The sequence below is a fragment of the Parasteatoda tepidariorum genome, chromosome 4, assembly GCF_043381705.1.
Source record: "Parasteatoda tepidariorum isolate YZ-2023 chromosome 4, CAS_Ptep_4.0, whole genome shotgun sequence".
NCBI classification, from domain to species: Eukaryota; Metazoa; Arthropoda; class Arachnida; order Araneae; family Theridiidae; genus Parasteatoda; species Parasteatoda tepidariorum.
Window position 1 is genome coordinate 49236262 of NC_092207.1, and position 26190 is coordinate 49262451.

Consider the following 26190-nt stretch of genomic DNA (forward strand, 5'->3'; position numbering starts at 1 on the left):
TCTAAAATATATATATATATATATATATATATATATATCAAGTATATTCAATAGCATTAGGGAAAAAATTTCAGATAATTTCTTCTCCTAGCAATCACATGTCTGTAAGATTTTGTAGAGGTTTTAACATGTTGATATTTTTACTGGATCATTCGTTAAGTACAGTTTTTAATGTTTTAGTGAATTAAGTGATCTTTAAGCATTCCTAAGTTTTGCTCATATTTATGAATGTTTTGTTTTTGAACATGTTGAATGTTATTTAATGTACATTCTTGTTTGTGTTTTACATAATTTTTTTGTTATTCTGCTTAAATCAATATGTTTTATCTAGTCAAACTATTTAAAGCTATACCTGGTTTGCAGCGTTAAGGTATATTATTTTAAAATTTATTTAAATAACACTAAATATGCTTTACACACTTTTCATGAATTCAAAACTAATGTTTCTTTACACCTAATTTGCAAAAGGTCCTAATTGCAATTAATTTATATAGCTAATATACTAATTTTTTAAGTATCATATTATCTGTGTTATTTTTACTTTAAAGCTCAAAATGGAGAATGTTGTAAATTTACAGTCTTAAACCGTTAGCATTTTTCAATTTTTTAAATCAAGATAATCAAAAAGACCTTTTTATTATTACTGTTATTAAAAGTATATAAGTAATAAAGAAAGCATTCCTCATCATTAAACATAATTATTTTTTCCGTTTGTGATAGTATTTTTCAGATTATTCTTACTCCCTTTTTTGTCTCTGTATGTCAAATGATACGAAAACGTTGATATGCAATGAGATTATTATTCATTCATTATGTCCATTCATTTTTGTGTTGTATTTTATGTTGAAATTTTATTTACATTATGAATTTATTATTCTTTATAAAACCATGTTAATGATATTTTTTTTTATAAAAATTAAGATATTTTTATCATATTATTTTCAATAATTTATATTATTTATATATTTATTTTATTGACTGCCATATCTTTTATATAAAGTGCACACATTTGACAACTGGAAAAAAAGCTATTGATAAAAAATACCATCCTTCATATTTTCTTACTTAATGAACTGACCTAAATACAAATTTAATAAGAAAATGGACCACAGTTGTTGATAAAAAAAAATATAAACTTAATATATTTATGAATGTTATTTTATGAGCATACACATATATTCAAGTGCAATGAAAAAAACTTGCAAATATATGAGTTATTTGATATCAAACAGTCCCATGCATGAGGTACTTTTGAGTGTTAAGTTTGAAATTGTTTAATCACATTGATTCATTTTGAAGTAATTTTTGTCTTGCTTTCTGTGATAAAACAACCAAATTATTTTAAGTAAATGTTTACGAACTAATGTGTCTATTTCTGTTCTCCAATATTTAAAAACAATTTATTAGTTTATTAATTATTTAGTTTATGAAATAGGGTGCATAGCTTTTTTAAAAAATACTTAAAGGTGCTTATTTTTGATTTACGTTTTTTAAAAGCCCTTTGTGCTTTTTTTATTCGTGGTTTGTAAAAAGTGCTTAATTTTCTATCTTTTAAAAAGAGATTTTGTTTTTTTTAACTGTATTGATTGTCGTTTCTAAATTACAAAAAATGCATGATTTTCACAATTTTCTCTGCAATATTTATCAGAAACTAGTTATTTTATCATGATTGTGTAAAGTTCTTGAAAATGTTTTTGAGTTTTATTGATTTTTATATTTATAAATAAAGAACTTTAAACAATAGAAGAAAAAAAATTTATTATTGCACAGATCCTTATTATGAATTTTTTTTTTTTGGAAAATGATTAAAAAAAATTTTTGAGTGCTTAAAATGTACATAAAGGAGCTTATTTTTTGTTGAAAAATCTGGCTACGCACCCTGTTAAAGTATGATATATTTGGTAAAATGTTTATTCCTTCTACTTGAAAAACTTTAATTGTTAATATTTGATTTTTTTTTTCACTTACATGATTTTTAAAATAATATATGATTGGTACAAGTATTTACTTCCATTTCTTTCTCACCTTAAAGTGCTTAAGCTTAAAATAAATATTGTTATTAGAAACAGTGTTAAAAACAGAATTTTAGTAGAATTTTTAAAAAAATAACTAACGCTATTTTATACCTTCTGAATCTTTCTTTAGTGATAAAAGTAATTTAATCTTCTCTGCTAATTAAAGATTTTTTATTATAAGTTTTATAAATTGAATTAGTTTTAAACTATAAAATAAAGGAAATTTAAATTACTATATAAAAATAAGGAACCAAATAAATTACTATATATTTGATAAAAGACCTTTTTTTTTTTTTTTACTCAATATAATTCGTAAATAAAAAAAAGTCTGAAAACACTAGTTATGCACTCAAAAACTAATACAGAGCTTGGACGTTAATCTTTACGCATAATATAGGAGTTATATTATAAAAATTAAGGCTGGAATATTTTTTTTTACTAACATAAATATTTGTTTTGTTCAAATGTTTATGTTAGTAAAAAATAGTGAATTAAAATATTAATTTAATAAAAATATTAATTAAAAAATTATTGTCAATTTTAAAGATGGGTTATCCATCTTTTAAATTGTTTAGAAATGATATAGCTTTCATCACTTGATTGGGTTTATAATCTAAATTAAATAAAAAGAATTAAAACTAATTGATTTAAAAAATAGTTCTTGGGAACATTTTGAAGAAGGATATGTTTTAGAGCCTAAGAAATGAATGACTTTTTAATATTTTTTTGATAAGTCAAAATTATGCCTGCCCGTGACAATATAAATGCATCTTTTTAAGTTCAAAAATTATTTATTAATAATCTAGTATTCGCTTTTGCAAACCACTGTTGATAACATCCTCTTTAAATGCATAATCGGTGGAAGCAATGAATTGGTTAATTTTTATTAAAATACCCAAAAACTATTTTGACCCCGACGAGTGAGTTTGGAATAAATTTTTCACCACTTACTTAAAGAAATGTAATTAACAATTTGCTGCTAGATTTTTTTAAAATTTTTTTTTCTATTTTTATATTTGGGTTTTTGGATATCTGGGCTATCTTGACTACATCTGTATGATTTATGAATATTTAGATATAGAAATTGAAAGAAAAATGCTGTAAAATATGCTGATGAATGTTCTGAAATAATCCCTATGTTGATATACACAAATATCAGCAAAATGGCAGACTTTGTGCGAAAGTTATTCAATGTTTCTAGATATATCAAAATCAATTGAGATTATAATAAATGTTTTTGATAGATAAAACAACTTGTGTTATACCTATTAACGTATTTTTATTGCTCATAGAGATATTTTAATGATGGTTATTTATCAATTTAATATTTTCTTGTTGATTCAAACTTAGTATTTTGTTATGTTGTGCCAAATATACCTGATTATTGACTTTTTATTTACAATTTTTATTTTAAGTGAGATTATTTTCTGTCAGTAAACATGTACTGTTATGTTAACCCTTAATGCTTGAAAGTTTTCTTGCTAACATTCAACTATGTAAACGTGATGTTTTAGAGCAAAAACCTTCCTAGTGTTAAGGATTGGTAATATGTTTATTTATATTTCATTAAATATTTACTTAATTGATGTTGATTATCAAATTCATTATCTAAATAAAATATATTTGTCACGTTTTATGTTTTTGTTATTTAAATTATAGTTGTTTTGTTTTCATTTCCTTTCTGTTGTTTTATGAGGACATTCATACCTTTCTCACACTTTAATTTAGATCAATTACGGAAAAATTAAGCTTTAAAAAAAAGTTTAAATACAAAGTTTTTCAAGTGGACTAAAAGGGAAAAATTAAATTTAAATTTTTGCCAAACGAAAAAAAATGAACACATTACATTCGAAAACTGAGAAGGATATTACGTATTTAAGTATTCCATATATTAGGTGTGACAAAAATTTATTTTCACCTTTTGAGAAACTTGGTTTGTTTAAAACAAAATTATAATTTATTTATAATTAAAAATTAATTAATCTAATTATATTTCCTGTAATTATAGTTTTGTATCTGTTAGTTTTCTTGCATACCGTTCTCACACTTTAATTTAGATCAATTACGGAAAAATTAAGCTTTAAAAAAAAGTTTAAATACAAAGTTTTTCAAGTGGACTAAAAGGGAAAAATTAAATTTAAATTTTTGCCAAACGAAAAAAAATGAACACATTACATTCGAAAACTGAGAAGGATATTACGTATTTAAGTATTCCATATATTAGGTGTGACAAAAATTTATTTTCACCTTTTGAAAAACTTGGTTTTTTTAAAAGAAAATTATAATTTATTTATAATTAATAATTAATTAATCTAATTATATTTCCTGTAATTTTAGTTTTGTATCTGTTAGTTTTCTTCGGTCGAGTATCTTTCAAAATTCCTGTTTGCAATAAATTTTGCTTACAGCAACCAGGAAATGATTGAAATTTGCGTATGATTCTGTCACATTCTTGTGAAATTTGAGCTCTCTTGTTAGTCAAAAAGTGGTCGAAATTAAGATTACTAGGACAAGGTTTACCCCCACACGAACAGACTCAAAAGCAAGTTAAGTAAAACGTGGTTAAAATTTAAAAACAATAAAATTAGTTTTAAAATAGAAAAAAGCAGCTTCTCATTCCACATTCATTGATAACACGGTGGCGTTCCATGTGACTGTTTTGCTAAGTTGTACTATATTAAATGGTTTAAATCTTGAATGGTCAGTTTGACCTTTTTCCCTTCTTGATCAAACAGATATTTTATGTACTAATAGTAGAAAGTAGATTGAATTCTGTCTAACTTTGAGAAACAAATTTAAATGAAAATATAAGTAGTATTTTTTTATATGTATATATATATTTTTTATATTAATATTTATTGCCTTTTTCTTAAACTTATTTAAGTGAAACTATTTTCGATTATGATTTTTTTGAAACCGAACATCAAAATCGATTTAATCTTACTCCTGTCCTGTTTACTTGTTGTGGTAACTGGTTGGTTTGACACCTACAGTTTTAATGTTAGTCAGCAAGATATAACGACCGCAATCACATTAAATTCAGTTATTTATTTTTTGAATGTTTATTATTTACTTTTTATTTATTTCATATTCGTTTGTATTCTTTTTCTGCCTACACATGATTACATAATTTTGTTTATTATTTAAATAGTAAAATTAATATTTGTGTTTGAATCAATATAAATTTTATTTATCTTAAATATGTTTAGGCTAAAAATATGTTTCTTTGTGGAAAGTATGTGAATGATCAGAAGCAAACAGGTCAAGAAATTGTTTTAGTGCCACAATCTTGTATATGTAAATATTACTCCAATAGTCCAAATTACTAATCTTACCAGTTCAAGATAAAACATTAAAATATTTTACCGGTCCTCTGAGTAAATCGGGTTGAAAAACACCTGTTATAGGCCATTTAATGCTTTAAATTATTTAAAAACATTAATGTTTTCTGTTTTTAAGTACTACACAAAATTATCAAGTGTGAATTTTTAAACACGAGGAATACTTTTGTACACTGACCACAGTACAGACATAAAATAATATTCCCAGTGATTGTTAGATATTTAGATTCATTTTCTTTCACAGTAAATACTGTAAGGTGGTCAACTCGTACTGATATTTAAGCGTTACGTGGACACTGGACAAGCTGATCATTAAAGGTATAGTGATAAAATAGCAAAAATTATTTTCTGAAAACCATTACTAAGTCTAGTGATTCCGTAATTCATTTGATGTTAAAAGATAACTTAAGCTTTGTTTCGATAGAGTGGATTAAAAGTGTCTTTTCTCTACTTTAACCTTTTATTAGGTCGTGGGAAGTAAGTTTCCCACCAAATTCATTAATTTTAGAATGTCAATGGGAAACTATTTTCCCATTCATGATTCGTGCTGTCATTTGCTGATAACTTCTGAAAATACTAAAAAGAATACCAATCAAAAACTTAGTTTACATGTGTGAGTAAAAGTAAATTTCAACGTGTGGGTACAAAAAAAAAAAGGCCAGCACTGGAAATCTATTTTATGTGTTCGCTCATTTGATCATTTCTCATCGAGTTTATTTGTAGTTATACACGCAGATTTTATAAATTCGTTTATTTATAAGCACAGAGTTTCAAGTTAATGACCAATTCTTAACAGAAGATAAAATTTTTGAAAACCCCACCATCTTCCACTAAAGAAAATGGTCTTAAAAATCTAACTAATTTTAGGTAAATGAATTTATTTTTATCAATTGACTTAATACAAAACAAAAAAAATTGCCCTATAAAGAGTTAAATAAAACAGACTCGTCTTTGTTGAACTTTGATCAAAGTGACGATCGGATCAAAGAATAAGCGTACAAGTCTTAAATTTGACAACAAATATGATTATGTAACCTGCTATGGCAGAATTTAAAATGTAATGACTTAATTTTATTTATTTTAAACAATTTCAGGTTCGATAAAGTATGACATAATCAAAGCTTTATAGTTTGTCTGACAGAAAACATCAAAACTGCTTACAAAATTAGTGACACAAAATTTTAATGGCAACGGGAAAAAAAGACCCAAATCTGTATATATTTGTTTATATCTCACAGTTACGTTATTTTGAATTTCTATGGATAGGCTTTTAGATGTTAGTATCCCGACTTTTGTCATAAACGGATTTTTAATAATAAATAGTTTAGTTTTGTGGGTGAGTATTGCTTTTCCTTGTTTTTTATTTTTTCTCAAGCGTTTAGTATGAATGTTTAGTACTTTTTGATCCATTCAATTTAATTACAGCGTTCATGCTATCTCCATTTTTTATACTCTAAATCATTGTTTATCAACTGCCTCTCCGCAAACACCATTACCTTAAATGTGTTATTTGTTCAATATCGAATACAATAAAGTATAGTAAGTTCTAGTACAGGGGAGCCCCTTGGTTTGGCGACGAATTTTAATCATACAATTTTGCTGAGACACTATTTCTGGATATTTTTTGTTTACAATGACGTCACTTTCAGGTTAACGCAATTTTTGCTTGTCGTTATGCGATTGGTTCTTGGTTTATTTTTATATGTATTAATTTAATTTCAAATTTTAACCTTCGTTATTCTTTTGCTATTAGTAGTTGTTTGATTGTTGTCGTTGCTATATCTTTGTCTCTCATCTCTACAATGAATGTCTGGAAAGATAAAAATGCGTATGTTTTTTTGACCTGGATTAACTATTATAAACTGGCTGTCTCTGAGGAACGACACATGGTTTGAAGAAAGTTGCTGCTGACGTCGGCCATTAAGGCAGAGGAGGTGCGATTGTTCTTTGTTTTCCAGTTCCGCTATCTATAGCCCAGAATTCGACTTCTTCCACACACATACGTCACGCCCAAGTCGGACCTATTCCCAGATAGCAAAATAGGGTTTATTTTCACTCAACAAAAACCTTTCAATGTAAACCTAATAAGGTTTGTAATACGGTTTACGTGTAAACCTTCTAACCTTAAAACGAGATCTGTGGCAGCAATCTGATCTATTCTACGCACATTACCCTAATCCAAAACCTTAGAAAATAACCTTCTATATAAAAACCTTAAATCGAGGTTGACTTAGGGTTTTAAAGCTTGAAAAAAAATCCTTGAATAAAGCTAGGCTCAAGGTGAAAATAATCTTAAATCTAGGTAATTATAAGGTTTCTTTTCGCAAAGTCTTGTATGCTCAGCTGAAATCCACCTTGACATGAAATTTTAATGGACAATGTAACTTGACCCCATCGCTAGTGTGACGTCAGCTAAAACGTCATCATAGACCAAAGTGACAATACTTTTTCCGAGGGTGTGCGGTATTGGTCCTCGTTAAACTGTGCTACCGTAAAGTGCTCGACTTCGCGCGCAGGTCGTCGGGCTACCGAAGCGGGGGTGCCATCCCCTCCGCAGAGGATCAAAATTGTGATGGCATGTGGATCAAAATTGTGATGATGGATCATCCTCCGGGATGTTTCCCAGACCGTCGCCAATAGCCCATTGTGCAGCTCTAGTGCGACGTAAATTAACAACAACAATACTTTTTAAAAAAGCTTTAAAAAATAATTTTTAATCTTTCTAGGATGAAAGGTTTGAAACTGCAATATTTTTACTTTATTAAAATAAGGTTTTGGCTACCAACATTTTCGTGGCAATTAAAAGAAAATTCCGACACAAGGATGCTCTCTGCGATTCATACATCCATTCACTCATCCACAGATAGTAATTTTGACCTGTAACCAGTGAACGATCAATCTTCAATTCAGTACCCCCAGAGGTCAGTCACCTTTTACTACACGAGAAGTCTTTGACCGGCTGGATTCTAACTCCGTTCTCACAAACTTGAGTCCAGTGCCCTGCCATCCAGGCTATCCCGGAGGCTAGAGAATAAAATGAATATATGACAGAGATTTTAATATTTTCGTATTTGTGGGAGTATCGTAGACGGGTGGGATATTTGTTGGCATGGAAAGAGTGAGTGGTAAATGTTTTTTCAAGGTTGTAGTAGATCGTTCGAAAGAAACTTTGATCAGCCTGCGTAAGGACAGAGGTTGTGTGGTATCTGTTCTTGATAAACTGTTTTAAAGTAGAGTACTCGACTTCACGCTCAGGTCGTCGGGCAACCAAAGCGGGGGTGCCAACCCTTCTGCAGAGGATCAAAATTGCAATGGCATGTCGGTTCATCCTCGGGGCTGTTTCCCAGACCGTCGCCTATAGCCCATTGTGCAGCTCTAGTTCGACGTAAATAAAGTACCTACCTACATGTAATATTTCAATAGTGTTTTGGTTATTCCTCACTCCAAGATTAGTTTGTGGCATCTTCTAAAAAGTCTACTTTTTTTCACTTTATTTTAAAAATATGCATTAATGGTGGTCATTACAGAAAACCGTGCATATATATTACCGAGCATATATATTTTCAAACTTCTTTTATAAAAATTGTTCTTCAAGAAAAAATACAAATGGATTCAAAAAATGACGCCTAAACCACCAATTATTTTTTTTTAATTAGTCATTTTTGAAAAGATATTAAAAATCAACAATTCGTTTTACAAGTAATAAATATACATTTACAATAGTGATATTAAATGGACGTTGCGTGAATTTAGAATTTTTAAAACTATTTTATCACGCTTAATGTTCTGAATACGATGAAATGCCTGAAAAATTACATCCGTAATACACCCAGCACCCTTATTCCGAAGTTCAAGACTTAGCTCCGTAATGGTTTTATTTTATTTTACAACCGTCATTGAACGGCCAACCTAATTTTTAGTTTACGGCTACCAATGTTCAACTCTTCAGCCTTGTAATTTTAAACCCAATCCAGAAGACAAAGGAAATTCATGGATTAAGTATTGAGAGAAATTTGCCTTCGTGCAGGACTTTTTTGATGGAACTAACACGCATTTGCGTAACATGGAGAGGAAAACCACGAGAACCTTCCCCGGTTAGCCTGACGGCATGGAAACTCTAACCCATGATCCATCTACCACTGAAGATATTTCACGTCAGTACTGTGATCGGTGCAAGCCGGATGCGGAATTCGTTTCGACGGGGATTCCAACCTCCAATTAAACCTATTTTCGATGTTTATTACATACGCCTTCTTCTACAATGATTTCACAGATTTCATTTGTGTTCTTGTTTTTCCCTTGCGTAATTTGTTACGAACGCATAACTTGTTTATGTATAATTATTATTTCATTTTAGATACAAGGATTACTTCTATTCTGTTGTGGTGTATTGCTATATACTGTACTGAGGGACTTTTTCGTTGATAAGACTGGTATCAATGAAGTTGGAACCTTCTGTTACTATTGCTGTTGTACAGGAATCGCCTTATTGGCTGCTAGTTTTTTTACAGGTCATGTTCTTTTCAACCAGAGTATTAGTTATTTTGGAATTGTAAGTAATAAGTTTATTTCATGTGAACAGTTTTATTATAAATATTTTATAACTAAAAGAATGTGGGAATAATCCAATTGTAAAAACTTGGTAAACCTTTTTCAGTCTTTTTACTTTGTTGGAAAATAATTTCCTACATAGACTTGATGAACAGATTCTGTTACTGACGTGCGATAACTTATGCTCCTTTCTGTGTTTTTTAAACTACTGGTGCGAAAAGAATTTTCTTTAAAAAAATAAGCTTTGATTTTATTGTTCATGTTTTCAAATTTTTTGTAATTAGGTTTTCTTTTAAAAAAAATTAATTCGATTATACATTTAGGTCTATACGTCACAATGGCACAATATTTTTCTTTTTTTTAATGGCGAGCGCTAGGGATGTATTGTCCCGTTGGCCTCATATGCCGGGACTGCTACTCTCTTCACGTTACCCAGTGGGCACCTGTGGCGAAGCCACGGCGGTGGAGTAGCGTTACCCACGTCACGCAACCACAAACCCGTTTATAGGGTGGGTCGCATTCACACAAAGGAGAAGGGAACAGAGAGAAAGAAGCATCCATGCCCTGAGCAGGATTCGAACCCGCGACCAGCGGCTCCGCAGTCAGGCGCGCTAACCACTCGGCCACCAGGTCGGCATGGCACAATAGTAAATGCACTTTATAGTCATTATATGAAAGGACCGAGGTTCTATCTCTGGTAACGGCTAGGGCTTAAGTTCCTATCATCGCTACTTTACTGAGCACAATATCGAAGAAACGACACATGATTGTTTATATACATCTTTTTTACCTAAATTTTTCTTAATAACTTTAGTTCGTACGATACTGTAGCAACGGACTGGCCCCATATTTTTTACAATTGCTGCAATTATTCATATCATTATTGTGCAATACTTTCATTATATTGAACTTTATACGAGTTATCAACAAAATTCGAATTACTATCCATTCAGTTAACCGATCAAGAAGAAATTAGCAAGAACACAGAAATTGCAAGGCAGGGAAAGAAATTTGATTGCTGCCATTAAAATGCTGTGACTTGAAATATTTAACATACAAATTAATCTTGTCACTTATTCACTATGTAATAATATAATATACATTTATTTTTCAGCTTGCTATGACCTATGCTTTGCTATTAATTTTTCAAGTTCTTTTCTTCATTGCGGGGTTTTATTATACGGACAAACTTCAAGCTACGTTGCGTTTTGCCGTGAGCACCACTATGGGGAATTATAATGCCAATAATGAAATAAATGTCATGTTGAACACTTTACAATCTATAGTGAGTAACTTTAACCACAATTCGGTTATAAACATTAATATTTCATTTTAATGTGTTTCGACACAATTGACAGTTTATGTGTGTGAGAACATTGTCAAATCGTAAGTCTTATAAATAAAACAGATACGCACGCTTAAATATCGATTTAAGTAAAGACAGATTTTTGTATGAATGGTTGACTGAGTGTAAAATAACAAGTTTCCTAAGACCGAAAGAAATTTAGAAAACTTCTATTGTATTCCTCCGCTTACGTTGTTTTTACTAGGTGATTTGAGAACCAGGCTATTCTAGGAAGCTTTATTACTGTGATTTGTATTTAAATTTACGCGTAATTTTGCCATTCATAAAAGTTTTCTATAATTGTAAAAGATCGTTTGTCGTAAAAAATGTGAGAAAATTAATATCACAAAGATTTGCCATGTTGTGAGTGTTATTCCCTATTTAACCATATTTGTGTAAAATATCACCATTTGTTATTTTTGGATAGTATCATAGCATGCTTGCGGTGTTTATTGAATTAGTTTGTTTCGTTGCAAGTTAAATTGAGAGAACGCATTGTAAACGCGGCAAGGAAAATAATATTACTGATAGCAATATGATACTCTAAAAAACTTTTTTCATACAAGCAGACACAATAACTTCTTTAATTTTCATTAGATTCAGAGGAAAATTGATTAATGTATATTACCGTGAAAGTCTAAAAATCGGTAAATGTCAGCTTTCTTTGGTGAATGTCGACAGTCACATATTCACTTCGGTGAATGTTCGAAATTTAATCATTAATTTCATTGTTCCACTCCGACATAGGAAAATATTGGTATTTAGGATTGCATTGTTGGATAAAAAAAAGTTTCTTTACGTTATTTTTACCTGCCACCAGTATAATCTAAATATCGGCTTTTATTGGTGTAAGATAGAAACAATGACATTTTATAAAAAATACATAATTCAACAGTGCATTCTGAATGTCGACATTTGCATGCAAGATAAAAAAATAATGATATTTTATAAAAAATATTTTATTCCACATATATGCGGGCTTAATATCGATATTTTCCAATAAAATATAGAAATAATGATTTTTTATAAAAATATTTTATTCAACATTCACTATCACTGCATGATGAATGTAAAAAATTGTCAGTGTAATATAAAAATAATGAAGTTTTACAAAAATATTTTAGTCAACATTCACCGTCAGTGCATGCTGAATGTAGACATCTGCTGTTGTAAAATAAAAATAATTATCAATAAATATTTCCGAGCCTTCTCCAAAATGACAATGCGAATATCGAGATCCAACGAAGGTTATAGAAATTAATTTATTCCGATCTTCCACAGAAACGTGTTCGACAAATTAGATTAATTCATAACTTCATGGAATCAATAACACAATTTATATTTGAAATTTAAGTAGAAATCTTCTTTCTCAGAATTGAATTAATTGGTTAAAAGCAAATTATATTAACTGAGGAACCATTACATGAAAAATCGCATGATTGCGTGTATCTCTTTTGAATAAATTGTAAAATTAAAATAACGATTTTTTTAACGCATCTGCAGATTAAAACATTTTGATTTCATTTGTATTTAAAGCAAACAGTGTTTAAAATAAATTTTTTTAATAAAAAATAAATTTTTTTAATTCTTTATTTAAAAAATAACTGTTTTAAGATTATTAGGTCTGAATAGTTCAAAAATTTCTCTTCAAATCTGACAGTTTGACTTATTTTATTTAAGTCTCCGTTATTACACTTAAAACATTTTATTGCATTAATTGTTTTAGATTAATCAAATGCTGAACTTAAGGATTTTTTCTTATGCAAAATTACGCCATTTTGTTTAGAATAATAGCAATAATAATTTTTCTTCATTGCAAGTAATACTTTTTATTGTATTTTAATAGTTTTTTGACGAATTAAATATTAAACCCTAACTTAGAAATTTTCTGTTCAAAATTCCGCGATCTTCAAAGTAATAATAATAATAATAAATAAATAAATATATAATAATAGTTTTCTTTTTTTAAAACGTACAATAGACAATAATAATTATTTCAGTTGTTAAATTTTGCGAAAGCGTTGTTTTTTGCCCGTTTTGTTTCCACTGAAATACTGTGATGACGAACTTCCATCATTATCTATTGACGACTATTGAAAACTTGTTTATGCAACCTCTGCATGTATATGCATTTTTAATGAATACATTTATTAAATGTAGCGTTGTAGTACACCTATGAAACTGGAGCATTCATTTTGACTAAACTTTGTATGTTTCCAGTTCAGAGACAAAGCACTGATGTACAGATCTTATTTCATATATATATATATATAAAACTAGTTGCCACAACCTACCCTTACAGGGCAAAATGAGGAAATTTTACTACTGGCCACTTCTTCAAAAATTTAAAGTGATTAAAATACACTGTAGATATTAATTGCAAGAGGCATTTTTTGAATTATTTCTCAAAGCATGGTAAACGATGCATGGTTCATCTCTGAAATGAAGAAAGATTTTAAGAAATAAGCGTGAAATGAAGTATTTTTCCGAATATTATAAAATGCTCACAAGAATTCCAAATTTTTTTTCAAAAAAAAAAAAAAAAAANTGGGTGACAGAGGGAAACTGTTTTTTAAAAAAAAAAAAAAAAAAAGTTAAAATAACAATAAAATGCACACGCTAATTTTAAGAAACAACTTTTTTAAGAATGTTAAGAACTCCGAGGAAAATTTTACGAAACAAGCGTGAAATAAAATTATTTTTAAACTGTGAAATATTCACGATGATTCCATACTTATTTTTTAAAAAAAATAATAATATAATATACATGGGATGTATTTTTGACGAATAAAACTGGCGAACGATTGGCGACAAGCAGATAATTTTTTAAATGCCATTTGTTAAGTGGCGATCGTTAATTTTACCCTATATATCCCCTCCATTTGCAAACGGCTTCTACACAGTTAAATTTGTGTTAAATATATAAATTAATTCAGTGTTAAATTTTTGAATTAATATATTTTCATATGTATAGTAATATTCTATTTTGAAACAGTTCAGGTGCTGTGGTAGTACCGGTTATACTTCTTGGTTTTTCACTGGTTGGGCGAAAGGTAAACCACGAGTTCCTGAAAGCTGCTGTATCAACCTGAGATATTGCCATAACTTAGAACCTGTTATTGATAGCGAAATTCATGTGATTGTAAGTAAGCGACCTTCCTTCTCAATGATACCTTATACTCTAAGTAAATTTTAAAAAAAACAGAAATCCGTAATAAATATTCTTTTCTTTTTTTTTCACTTTGTGCGAAACTATTACATTATACGGAAAAATAGAATTTGAACTACGATGCAGTAGTGCCGTGCACAAAATAAAAAATGGACCACCATAAATAACTTCTTATCTGATGATCAAATCTTCACTTTCTAGAACTCAATTTTAAAGGTTCAAACGGGTGACCGCAAATATTCTAATTAATTAGTGCAGACGATATTTTAAGGTACGAAGTTAGACAAAAAGAAAAAAAACATACTTTCTCTGAATAAACATACCAATATCACTTTTTTTTACTTTTGATGGAATTAGGAATTTTGACCCTCAAATTATAGGGGTAGCCGCAATCTGGGAAATATGGTTCCAATAGTTCGGACAGGAGAACGAATTAGATCCCTTATAATGTTAATTTTACCTTTTGTGTAATTCACACTATCTCGAGAAATTTTTAAGTGAATTGAAAATTTTGCACACAATTATAAAATTCATTTATCTAAAGATAAATGCCATGCAAAATATAACTTTATATATAACTAGCTGTGTTGAAAGATATTTCAAACAGTAGTATAATAATATGTGTAGCTACATTACCAGTACAGTTTTTTTGTTTGTTACATACCTACAGCCGTTTTTGCAGCCAAACTTGACGTGACACAGACCATCTTTTCACTCCTTATAATAAGTAACGAATTAACACCAAATTTCGTTATTTTAATACTTTAACTGATTAAAAAAAATACATACTATTTTACAAGTTCGACGAACTTCTATCGTTAGAACGAAACAGATAAAAAGGCTTGTAAAAACTCTACTGGAAAAAAACCTATAAAAATAAGACTTACTTGAGTATAATTCATATGGCAGAAGATCGAACAATTTTTTTTTTTTTTTACGCCACTCTTTTCTTTATGAGCAGAGCAGGAAGCTAGCATAGTTTGTACGAAAGTTTCTGTAAAAAAAAATCAGGCTCAATATTTTATTTCCTTTACAAATATATTAATATTCAATAGGGATGTAACTCAAGAATAGATTTCCTGGCAAAGTCTATGCATGCTGGACTTCTTGGACTGTTGCTACTGGATGTTATTATGGCGGTATGTATTCGAAGAAATTTATCTTTAAGTCCTTCTTCTAATGTACAGTGCGCAAAACAAAACACGAACACCTTGTGATTTAATGATGGGATCTTCAAGTTCCAAAGTACCCAATCTTGATGATTCGATAGTGTGACCTGGACCTTAAATATACTAATTAAGTGCAGACAATATTTTTAGTTAAGAAATTAGACACAAAAAACGTACATTCTCTGAATAAACACACATTTTTTTTTAATGGAATCGGATCCCAAAATATGGGGATTCACAATCTGAGAAATACAGTCCCAATAGTTTGATCAGGAGAGCGGTCCAAATTTTGGGCCTCTAAATGCTAATTTTTGCGTATTTCGCCATGTCTCCCAAGAACTTTTTCAATGAATTAAAAAAATCTTTGCACACAATTATAAAATTCGTTTATCCAAAAATAATTCCATGCAAGTAATAAATTTTAGAAAATATTTATTTTTGATTATTTTATTAAATAATAGTCGAAACAATTTTGAGTTGCTAAGTTTTTTACATCATTTTAAAGTATGTAATTTTACATACAAAATTCGAATTTTAAAAAAAGTCGCATAGTTAAATATCAATTTATCTCAAATTTTATATTTTGCCATGTAAAATTGCATACTTTAGAAAATGACGTAAAAATTGTGAACCTTAATTTTTTTCGATTTTTACAAAATAAAATAATAAATTCTTACTAAAATTTATTTCTTGTATAGAATTATCTTTGAAAAAACGAATTTTATGATGGTGCTCAAAAATTTTTCAATTCACTTAAAAAATTCTCGAGATATAACGAAATACGCTAAAAGTAAAATTAACATTAAGAGGACCAAACTAAGGGGAAGCGGACCATATTCTGGAGGTCAGAAATCCAAATCCGTCGAAAAAAAAAGGTATGTTTATTCAGAAAAAGTACGTTTTTTGTCGGATTTCGTAACTTAAAATATCGTCTGCACTTTAATCACCATATTTAAGGTCAATCCCTCGATCCATTAAAATTGAGTCCTAGAACGTGAAGATCCGATCATTAAATCAAGTTATTCAGGGTGGTCCGTTTTTTTAAATTTTTTTATTGATATAATAGGTTGTTTCGTAATTACCGTCTTAATACACATTTTTTTCCAGGGTCTCCGTCTAATTTCAGAAAAAAAAATTGCTTGACATTTCCAGAAAATTTCATTGTAAATCAAGACCATATTTTATGTATGTGTTACCGGCCAAGTATGAAATCTGGCATTATATATAATGCCTAAAACTAGCCGGCAAAGTATGAAATGATTTATATTTCACACATTGCCTAGGCCAGATATAATGCCGGTGCTATTAGGCAAAGTATGAAATAAACGTCCTAATGAGGTTACTATGTAAATGATGTGCATGTTACTGTGAATGACCGAAATCGGTGGTTGTTGACTTTCATCGGTGAATGTAGACATCACATAGTCGCTTTGGTGAATGTCCTAAATAATTTATTACATCCGATTTGATATTAACTTATTCGTGGATAGAATTACATTTATTCTATATTTTAATACTTACTACTAACGATCGATTAGAAGAAACATCAGTGTTTGGAGTATCGAGCAAATATATACCGGGCAATGATATTTGACCTTAAAAAAATATCAGTGTAGGGTATACAGGGCAGTGAACCTTAAAAAAACATCAGTGTAGGGCAGGGCCGTAACTACGTCGGAGCAGCCGGGGCACCGCCCCGGGGCCCCGACGATCAAAGGGGCCCCATATGAAGAGACCACATCATGTTTTTTTTTCTTTCAAAATAAAGCACTCTAATTATATATATGTAGGAAAGAAATTGTGTTAAGATAGTGTTGATGAAAATTTTCTTTTTTGTAATTGCGTACCTACTATAACATAAAGGGAAGGGTAAAAAACGGTAAAACACCTTTTCACAAATTATTTCCCTTTCTTAAAAGAACAAACACGCTTTGCAGAGAAGGGGAAAGGCCACAGCTGCATGTAGTTGATTGCGTCAGACCCGGTGGCAGAGGGCCCCTCTAAAATTTAGATGATGGGGCAAACGATGCGTTTCACCCCTCCTGAAATTTAGACACTCACAAAAATAAAGTCAAGTAAAATCAGTAATTTAAAATAAAGGATTTTTTTCAATTTTGAAGCTATTTTTGAAATAGAAAACTTTATATTCCTCTAACATTTATGTGTCTTGCCTCTTCTGATATTTAGTTATTCGCCAAGACGAAGTCTAGTAAAATAGGTAATTTTAGAGGAAAAAAAAGGCTATTCTTTTTCAGCTTTGAAGATATACATCAAGTTATTCTGTTATGGGCGATTAATATGTTTTTTGACTTTTGAAAAAGTAAAGTAAAGGTAGAAAAAGTATTTTATTTCCAACTTTTACTCTATTTTCTACCGAAATAGTAATGAGGGGGCGAACATAGTTTTTCGCCCCTTCTGAAATTTCAAAGTGTTAAAAAATAATAAAAATTGGTAACTAAAAAAAAATGTTATTTTTGAATCTATTTTCCAAATAGAAAGCTTTATTTTCTTCTGAAATAAAAGTAAGGGGGCGAAAAATTTGCTTCTCATTTTCTGAAATTTGGACATTAATAGAATAAAATCAAGTAAAGTTGAAAATTTTCACAATTTCGACGATATTTTTAAAATAAAAAACTTCATTTTCCTCTTAAATTATAGTAAGGGTATAGAAAACTTTAATTTCTTCTGATATAAGGTAAGGGGGGCTAAAAACTTTTTGTATCTTCAGAAATTTAGACATTTGAAATAATAAAGTCCAGTAAAATTGTTTTTTTTAAAAAAAAAAAAACTTTGAAGCTATTTTTCAAAAAGAAAATTTTATTTTCTTCTTAAAGTGAGGAGGTGAAGAATATACTTCACCCCTTCTGAATTTCAGACATTCGCAAGAATAAAGTCGAGTGAAATTTATATTTAACTCTTATTTTCGACTTTAAAGCTATTTTCCAAAATTGAAAACTTTAGCCTCCCCTTCCGAAAATTTGACATTCGCAATAATAAAGTAAAACAGAATTGAGAATTTCAGAAAAAGAAATTACTTTTTTTCCCAATTTGATAGCTATTTTTCAAATTGAAATAGAAATCGCCCCCCAAGAAAAATGCTTCGGTTTTGTTTCAATTTTTTTCTACATATTACAAGTTTCAATTTATTAAAAAAATTTAAAAGAAAATCACGAAAAGAGAAGAGGAGCACATCATAAAAAAACATAACAAGTGTTTAGAAAACTAAAATAAGCACCACTGTTTTGCATCCTGAAAAATGCATTCTACACTGAGACTAATAGATATATTTGAAAGCATCTTTTGACTGTGGGTGGTATGAAGGTGTTAAAACCTTCATACCCCCCACAGAGTTGACCCACAGTTATCTGACTCCTCAAAAAATAGCCATCTCCTTTTACACCATGGGAAAATGACCTTTTCCTTCTTTAAATTGCCTTAATCATTTTTATGACCCTGGGCTCTTTTGTGCTTTTATAAAATGTCATATATTTACAGTACCATCTATATGTCCCTTAAGTTGTCTTAAACTAGAAATTATCTAGATGTTCTAGGAAAACAGATGTAAGCTTTTAAGGAATCCAAGGGGATGACTCTTGTTAACATTTACTTAGGTCATTTTGTCAAGAGATTTTTTCTGAGACAAACGTAAAACGTTGCAGTTAAATTCCAGTTTTTAACTCATTTAATTGCGTCATTTAAATTAACCATTTTTAATTGAGATATAAATTTTCTGTTACCTTTTGTTTTGTTCAATTTTTGAAATTAAAATTTAACTTTAATTAAGAGTTTTTAAAATTATTTGCAACTTCATTTTTTCAAACATAAATCGTGATATCAATAATTCCCATTCTTAATAAAAATTTTCCTTGGAAAACAAGAAAACCAAATGTAAATTTATTTATAAGGAGGTAAGTAAATGTTTGCATTAACTCATTTAATACATTTAAATTTTATATTTATATACTGTTAGAATTCTTTTATAAGAATGGTAACATAAAAATTGCTTTTTTTTATGTTCGTATATAAAATTTAATTTGTATAGTACTTTAATTGATAATTTTACTGTTTATTGTGAGCATGGATTTTGTTCTTATTTTGTATTTTTTAAATTATTAAGACCTTTAAATTTTTTAAATTGGAACTTCGAATTTTTAGGGTTTTTAACAACTTTGTTTTCATTAAAAAATGAAATGGAATCTTTGTTTTATATAAAGAAAATCATATTTTATTTAATAAAAAAACGCATTTAATTTAATAAAAAAACTATGAACATTAGCTTAGAAATCCGTAGCAATTAAAATTTATTGCCATGACAAACCATTAAAAAGAATTTTTTTTTAATTAGCAAATATGTTTTGACTTTTTCTCATTTTTCTTTCATAAAAAAAAACTATTACTCTTTGTCATAATTTTGCCACATATCGTTGGTTCAAAACTAAATCGACACTTCTGCATTATCTTCTCATGTTATTTGAATGAGAAGTGAGTGCAGAAGTGTCGTTTTAGTTTTGAACCAGCGATATGATTACATGGCGTCATGAATATATAGGCCAAATATTCAAGAACGAATTCTTTTCAAAATATAGCTATATTTTCTAGGGACCTGTCCATATTGGAGTAAAGCAACTTTGTTATTTGTTAATCGATGTATATAGAGAAAAAATTTCTGTTTATTTTTTCAATTAGGACTTTTTAAAATGTGGATATATGTGCCGATAGAAATAAAAGTCTATAATTTCCTTCAGTTTCCATAACGCGATCAAAAAATTTTAGATTTGAAATTAAAAAATAATTTTAATTATTATAATGATTTTGTCTTGAAAAGACCTTCCTAAACCTGTTGAATCCGGTATAGTAACCGGATTCAACAGGTTTATAAAATTGGTATTTTATGATTAGCATTATATTTAGAGGAAAAGGAGGCTACTGTGGGCATGGGGGACAGACAAGAGGAGACAACATGAATAGCCTTTTTCCCCCCTAGTCATATTTCCTCGGTGAGATGCCGTAAATTGGTAACATTTACGTGCAGTGAACCAAAAACGTACCATCCTGAATAACTTTTAATTTGATGATCGGATCTTCACGTTCTAGGACTCCATCTTAATAATTCGAGGGTGTGACTTCAAATATACAAATTAATTAGTGCACGATATTTTATTTTAAGTTACGCAATCAGACACAAAAACATACTTTCCCTGAATAAACATAACTTTTGTTCAACAGATTCGATTTTCTAACCCCCGTAATACAGGTTGCTGTAATCTGGGAAATATGGTCCCAATAGTTGGGTCGGGTGAGCTACCCAAAGTTTGGACCCCCAAATGTTAAGGGAATTGAAAAATTTTTGCACACTATTATAAAATTCTTTTATCTAATTTTTGAATGGAGTTATCTTTAGATAAGAGCCATGCAAAAAATAACTTTTAGTAAATATTTAGTATTTTTTATTTAATAATAGTCTGATGTTGTTGATCATTTACGTTGTACTAGTGCTACACAATAAGCTATTGGCGACGGTCTGGGGAACATCCCTTGAGGTTTGATCCTCTGCAGAGGGGATGGCACCCCCGCTTCGGTAGCCTGGCGACCTGCACGTGAATTCGAGCATTTTATGTTAGAACAGTTTAACGAGGACCAATACCGCACACCCTCGGTCCCTACGCAGACTGATCCAAGTGGTCACACACCCGCACACTGACAGCAGCCAGTGAGGCTTGACTTCGGTGATCTGCTGGGAACCGTGTCTTAACGATCAGTTCACTGCGGGACAATAATAGTCTGAAAACTTTTGAATCGCAAGGCATATATTTTTTTTTAATCATTTTAAAGTATCTAATTCCACATGGAAAATACAAAATTTGAGCGAAATTGGTTGATTAGTTCCTGAGAAATTGAGTTTTATAAGTACGACTTTTTTAAAATTTAATTTCTCAGGATTAATCGATTTCGCTGAAATTTTGTATTTTGCCATGTGGAAAACTTACAATGTTTTGTTATCCTATTTATATGCGAACAAATAACTTGTTTTCATAAACATATTCGCTAACATAATACATAAATAGCTAAAATGACGATTAGAGATGGAGTACTGAAAGTTTTTGAACGGGCCTCTGCCAAAAATGTTTGCCCCAGGGCCCCGAGGGGTGAAGTTACGGCACTGGTGTAGGGTATACATGGGCAGTGGCATTGAACCTTAAAGAAACATCAGCGTAGGATATGCCGAACAATGGCACTTGACCTTAAAAAAGCATTAGTGTAGGGTATACCGGGCAATATGGCACTTGACCTTAAGAAAAACATCAGTGTAGGGTATACAATGGCACTTAACTAGATCTAGTATATATATTTCGAACATTTACCAAAGGTCTAGTTAAGTGCCTTTTCCCCGGTATACCTTACACTGATGTTTTTTTAAGGTCAAGTGCCATTGCCCGGTATACCCTACACTTATGTTTTTTTAAGGTCAAGTGCCACTGCCCGGTGTACATTTGCCCGATACTCCAAACACTGATGTTTCTTCTAATCTATCGTCAGAAAGTATTAAAATATCGAATGAATGTAATTATATACACAAATAAATTCATATCAAATAGGATGTAATAAATATTTCGGGCATTCACCAAGCAACTATGTGATTGTCATTTGTCAACATTCACCGGTGAAAGTCAACAACCACCGATTTCGATCATTCCCAGTAACATGCACATCATTTACATAATAATCTCATCAGGACGTTTATTTCATACTTTGCCCTAGGCATAATATACAATGCCTAGGGAAAGTACCGTTTATTTCGGCGCATAACGCTCACCCGTAATTTATAATACTTTTTTTAAATTTTAAGATATACTCTTCGTATAACGCGCACGAAAATTTGGATTGTACATTTGCAATATCTCGTCTTTCAAGATCGTAAATAAAAAGTTTTTCCCCTATCTTTTGAAAAATAAAAGAATTGAATTTGTCATGTATGTGAGGGTACAGTTGCAAGAGTAATAATGTGATTCTGAGATAATGAACTATTTATGTAATAGCGAAAATCAATAAAGTATATTGGTAAAGGAATGTTATTTCTTTAAAAGAAAAGTATTTTTCTATATTTAAATTTTTTTAATCTATAATTTTTTTATATTCGGCGTATACCGCGCACTCGTAAATTCTAATGTTATTTTTTGTATTAAAAGTGCGCGTTATACGCCGGAATATACGGCATGTAATACTTCTCATATTTCATACTTTCCATAAAAACGTCAGGTATTTTATATGATGCCGGCGTTTCATACTTTGCCGGTAACATATATAATGCAATTTTTATTTTCAACGTTGAATATTAGATTTTTTGTGCAAAAAATATTATTGAATGAAGATGGAAACAAGGATAAGTTTCACTAAAATGTGGAATTTTTATGACAAATAATTGTAATAGATGTTAGAATTATTCAAATCGAATCTCAACAATTTATTACTGTTACTGACAATTCTAAGACTGTTTATTTTCCAGGTATAATGTAAGAATTTTCAAGGTTTTTTGTAAAAAAAAAAAAAAAAAAAAAAAAAAAAAAAACTTTTGTTGCTTTTTAGAGTCAAAATAAAATTCCCTGACCCGTGTTTTAGAATCCTTGTCAAAAACAATTAACATTAATGTTTGTGGAATAATATTTAAACAAGGAAAAAACAAAACAAAAATCCTTATTCTGAAAGGCAAGATTGAATATATCAAATCAGTTTGATTGTCTGATAAAAGTTTAAAACGTTTTTTCTTTCAGTAATCAAATATGTCCTTATAAAGGTAACGTTAAAATTTGCTAATCAATATAAATTTTCCTCGCCTTCTTTTTTGTTGTTGGTATTTTGCACTGAAGATGTTTCGAAGTAGAATTAAAACTTGTATGCAAATTAAATTATTGAAATATATTAATTTGTGAATTTTACTGTCGTAAAATGTATATGTTTTTAAATGTTTCCTCAATGATTTGTTTGGTTTTGACATCTGATTTTTTTCCTTTTTTTTCTGCAATCACAAATGTTCTTCTGACTTTGATATGGTCAAAAATATAAAAGTTTTACAGAGTGTTCTGTAATTAGTGTTCTTCACATGTTTTTTAGAATCCTTATCAAAATTAAAGTAGAAAATGTAAATTTTACATGTTGTAAAACGATATTTAAGTAAAAAAAAAGTTTAAACACAAAAAAAAAAAAATCAGACAAATCACAATTGAGAAATAGGAAGGAGGCTTAAATTATATTATACCAAAATTTAAATCAGTATAAATATCCAAAGGCGTGCTTAAGAGTTTTAGTGGCCCTAGGCGCAACAGGTATTTAATCATGCTTAATAAAAATCATGTTTTGTTTAAGAATGTATACATTAAACATTGGATTTTTTAAAAAAAAATTGCTTTCGCGTTTAATGATCTGACAAAATGTATAAATAATATTTGATATTATTTAACAATGTTGCAACTGAAATTCTTAATACTAAAAAAAGAGAAGGTTAATATTATTATTTAATTATTGTAACTAATTACTGAATAAATGAAGTCAGTTTATTATTTTTTTATCTAACTAAAAATATTAATAAATTGCAAAGATGAAGAATCAATTTGTTGAATGAAAAGTAAACTAATTTAGATTAGAAAACATTTTCAAAAATAAATTATCCTTAACAGAACAAATCTTTATTTACAAGTAGATAAGTTTCAAATTACTTATATTGAAATATATTTATTGATAATAAAACAGTAAATTATATTACATACTACAATGAGCACATTAAACTATAAAAATGATATGAAATGAAAAATTATAATTTAAAAGTTAAATTTTTATCTCATTTAAGCTCTTGAAGAAAAGAAAAAGTAATTTTGTTTCTTTAATTTATTAACTTAATTCTTCATTCCATGAATAAAACATTTATTATCAATGAGATTTCATATCAATGGTTTATTATCACAGCCTTAAGTATAATATATAAGTTAATGGAGTACTGTATAAATAATATTTTTAGGATAAATCTGTGATTTAAAAAAAAAATCATCTGATTCAAATCAATGATTTTTTTAAATTAAATATTTTTAAATCATTCCAACCCTGCTTCTTATTTTTCTTGATATTTTCAGCAGCAGTTCTTAGGAATTGCCCTGAATACACATTTCATAAATTGGCAACAGTTTAAATTTTTAATACAATCAATTTATATGACATAAAAGTTAACAAAAAATTCCATGTTATTTTAAAAATTACACTCCTGATATAAAGGAACATTAACTGAAAAGAAAAATTCACATTTGGAAATATAAATTATAATAACTCGTATGAATTATATATCCAAGAATTAGCAAATGTAAAGAAAAACTTGTCATAAACCTATTTATCAGTTTGGAATTTTTGAGGACCATGCATGGTGGACCAGCTCGCCTACCCCTGTAAACATACAGGAATAAACATTCTTGATTTATGCTGACCTTAATCTTAGTAAACTATATTGAATTTAAGATAACTTTATATCCATTATATTGAACCAAAGAAACATATCTACAATCATCAAGAATTTAAAATTCAATTTTAACGTATGTGTCTTTTAAAAAAATAAGAAAAATAGTTTTTTTTTTAATGCTACGCTCGCCTGTGTCATCGCTGCTATTAGTCAATAAGCAGCTCAGTGAAAAGATGAGGAACCATAAAAGTCAGAATAAAAACTAGCATCTTCCAAATTTTCATTAAAAACTGAAAAAAAAAGTGGGGCAGTTCTTGAGAGGGTCATTGCCTATATCCCCCTAATGTCACATAAGGCAACAAGATGAATCATTTGATATAAGTGTTTTTGTAAATAGTAATCTCCATGTGAACAAAAGCAACTCGAACATACCGAAGCTAGGTACGGTAGATTTTATAATGACATAATGCTTAAATGATAATTTTAACTTAGACAACAAATTTATACACAATGTTAAAATGTGAATATAATGCGTCAGGTTTACTCAAAACACCGTAGAGAAAACTCCATTCAAACTAAAGTGTCTTAACTTCTTTGTTTCTTTTTAGATCTGTGCAATCGTTGCAGCAGTAACAATGTCCCTGCGATTCAAACGATTGAGAGAACTGAATGCTGTAGTACCTATAATTCCAAATTCTGAAAGTTCCTCAGCAGATGCAACAACGCCATCATGGCAGCACCCCTACCCAAGTAGCAAATCTATAGGGAATCTTGCAGCGGATGCATTGCGAACTAAACGAACTATATTCAATGCATGAAAATAAATTCAATGTAAAAAAAAATAAAAAATTAATAAACATATATGGTTTAATATTTTTAACATAACTAAATTCTGAAACTTATTCACTAATACAAAATTATTCAACTGTTGAAAAAATGATTTTGTTTAAAAGTAGGGAGAGCTAATATCCCTGTTCACTGCTACTCATATACACTAAGAATTGCTTCATAATAATTATTGTTTCTAGGGCACATGCACATAAAGCAGCTTTTTCAATAAAATTCTTCAATTAAAATATATGTACTATAAAAATTCTTGTTTGCTTACACTGGTGCCTCCATATTCAAACATTTCTCTTATGATTATATTAAGATGTATTA

At 29.3% G+C, this 26190-nt stretch overlaps 1 protein-coding gene across 3 annotated transcripts; it reads left to right on the forward strand.

The window, feature by feature from the left end:
* Nucleotides 1-6545: 6545 nt before the first annotated feature.
* Nucleotides 6546-26190, forward strand: LOC107454497 (tetraspanin-9). Of its 3 annotated transcripts, XM_016071707.3 has the most exons (6): nucleotides 6546-6692; nucleotides 9714-9908; nucleotides 11022-11192; nucleotides 14248-14394; nucleotides 15477-15560; nucleotides 25638-26190. In XM_016071707.3, exons 1-6 carry the CDS (start codon nucleotides 6615-6617, stop codon nucleotides 25845-25847), a joined length of 885 nt encoding a protein of 294 aa, XP_015927193.1. In that variant the 5' UTR covers nucleotides 6546-6614; the 3' UTR covers nucleotides 25848-26190. The 3 variants fall into 3 exon arrangements, with proteins under 3 accessions (XP_015927193.1, XP_015927194.1, XP_042898944.1); XM_016071708.3 differs by lacking the exon at nucleotides 15477-15560; XM_043043010.2 differs by lacking the exon at nucleotides 11022-11192.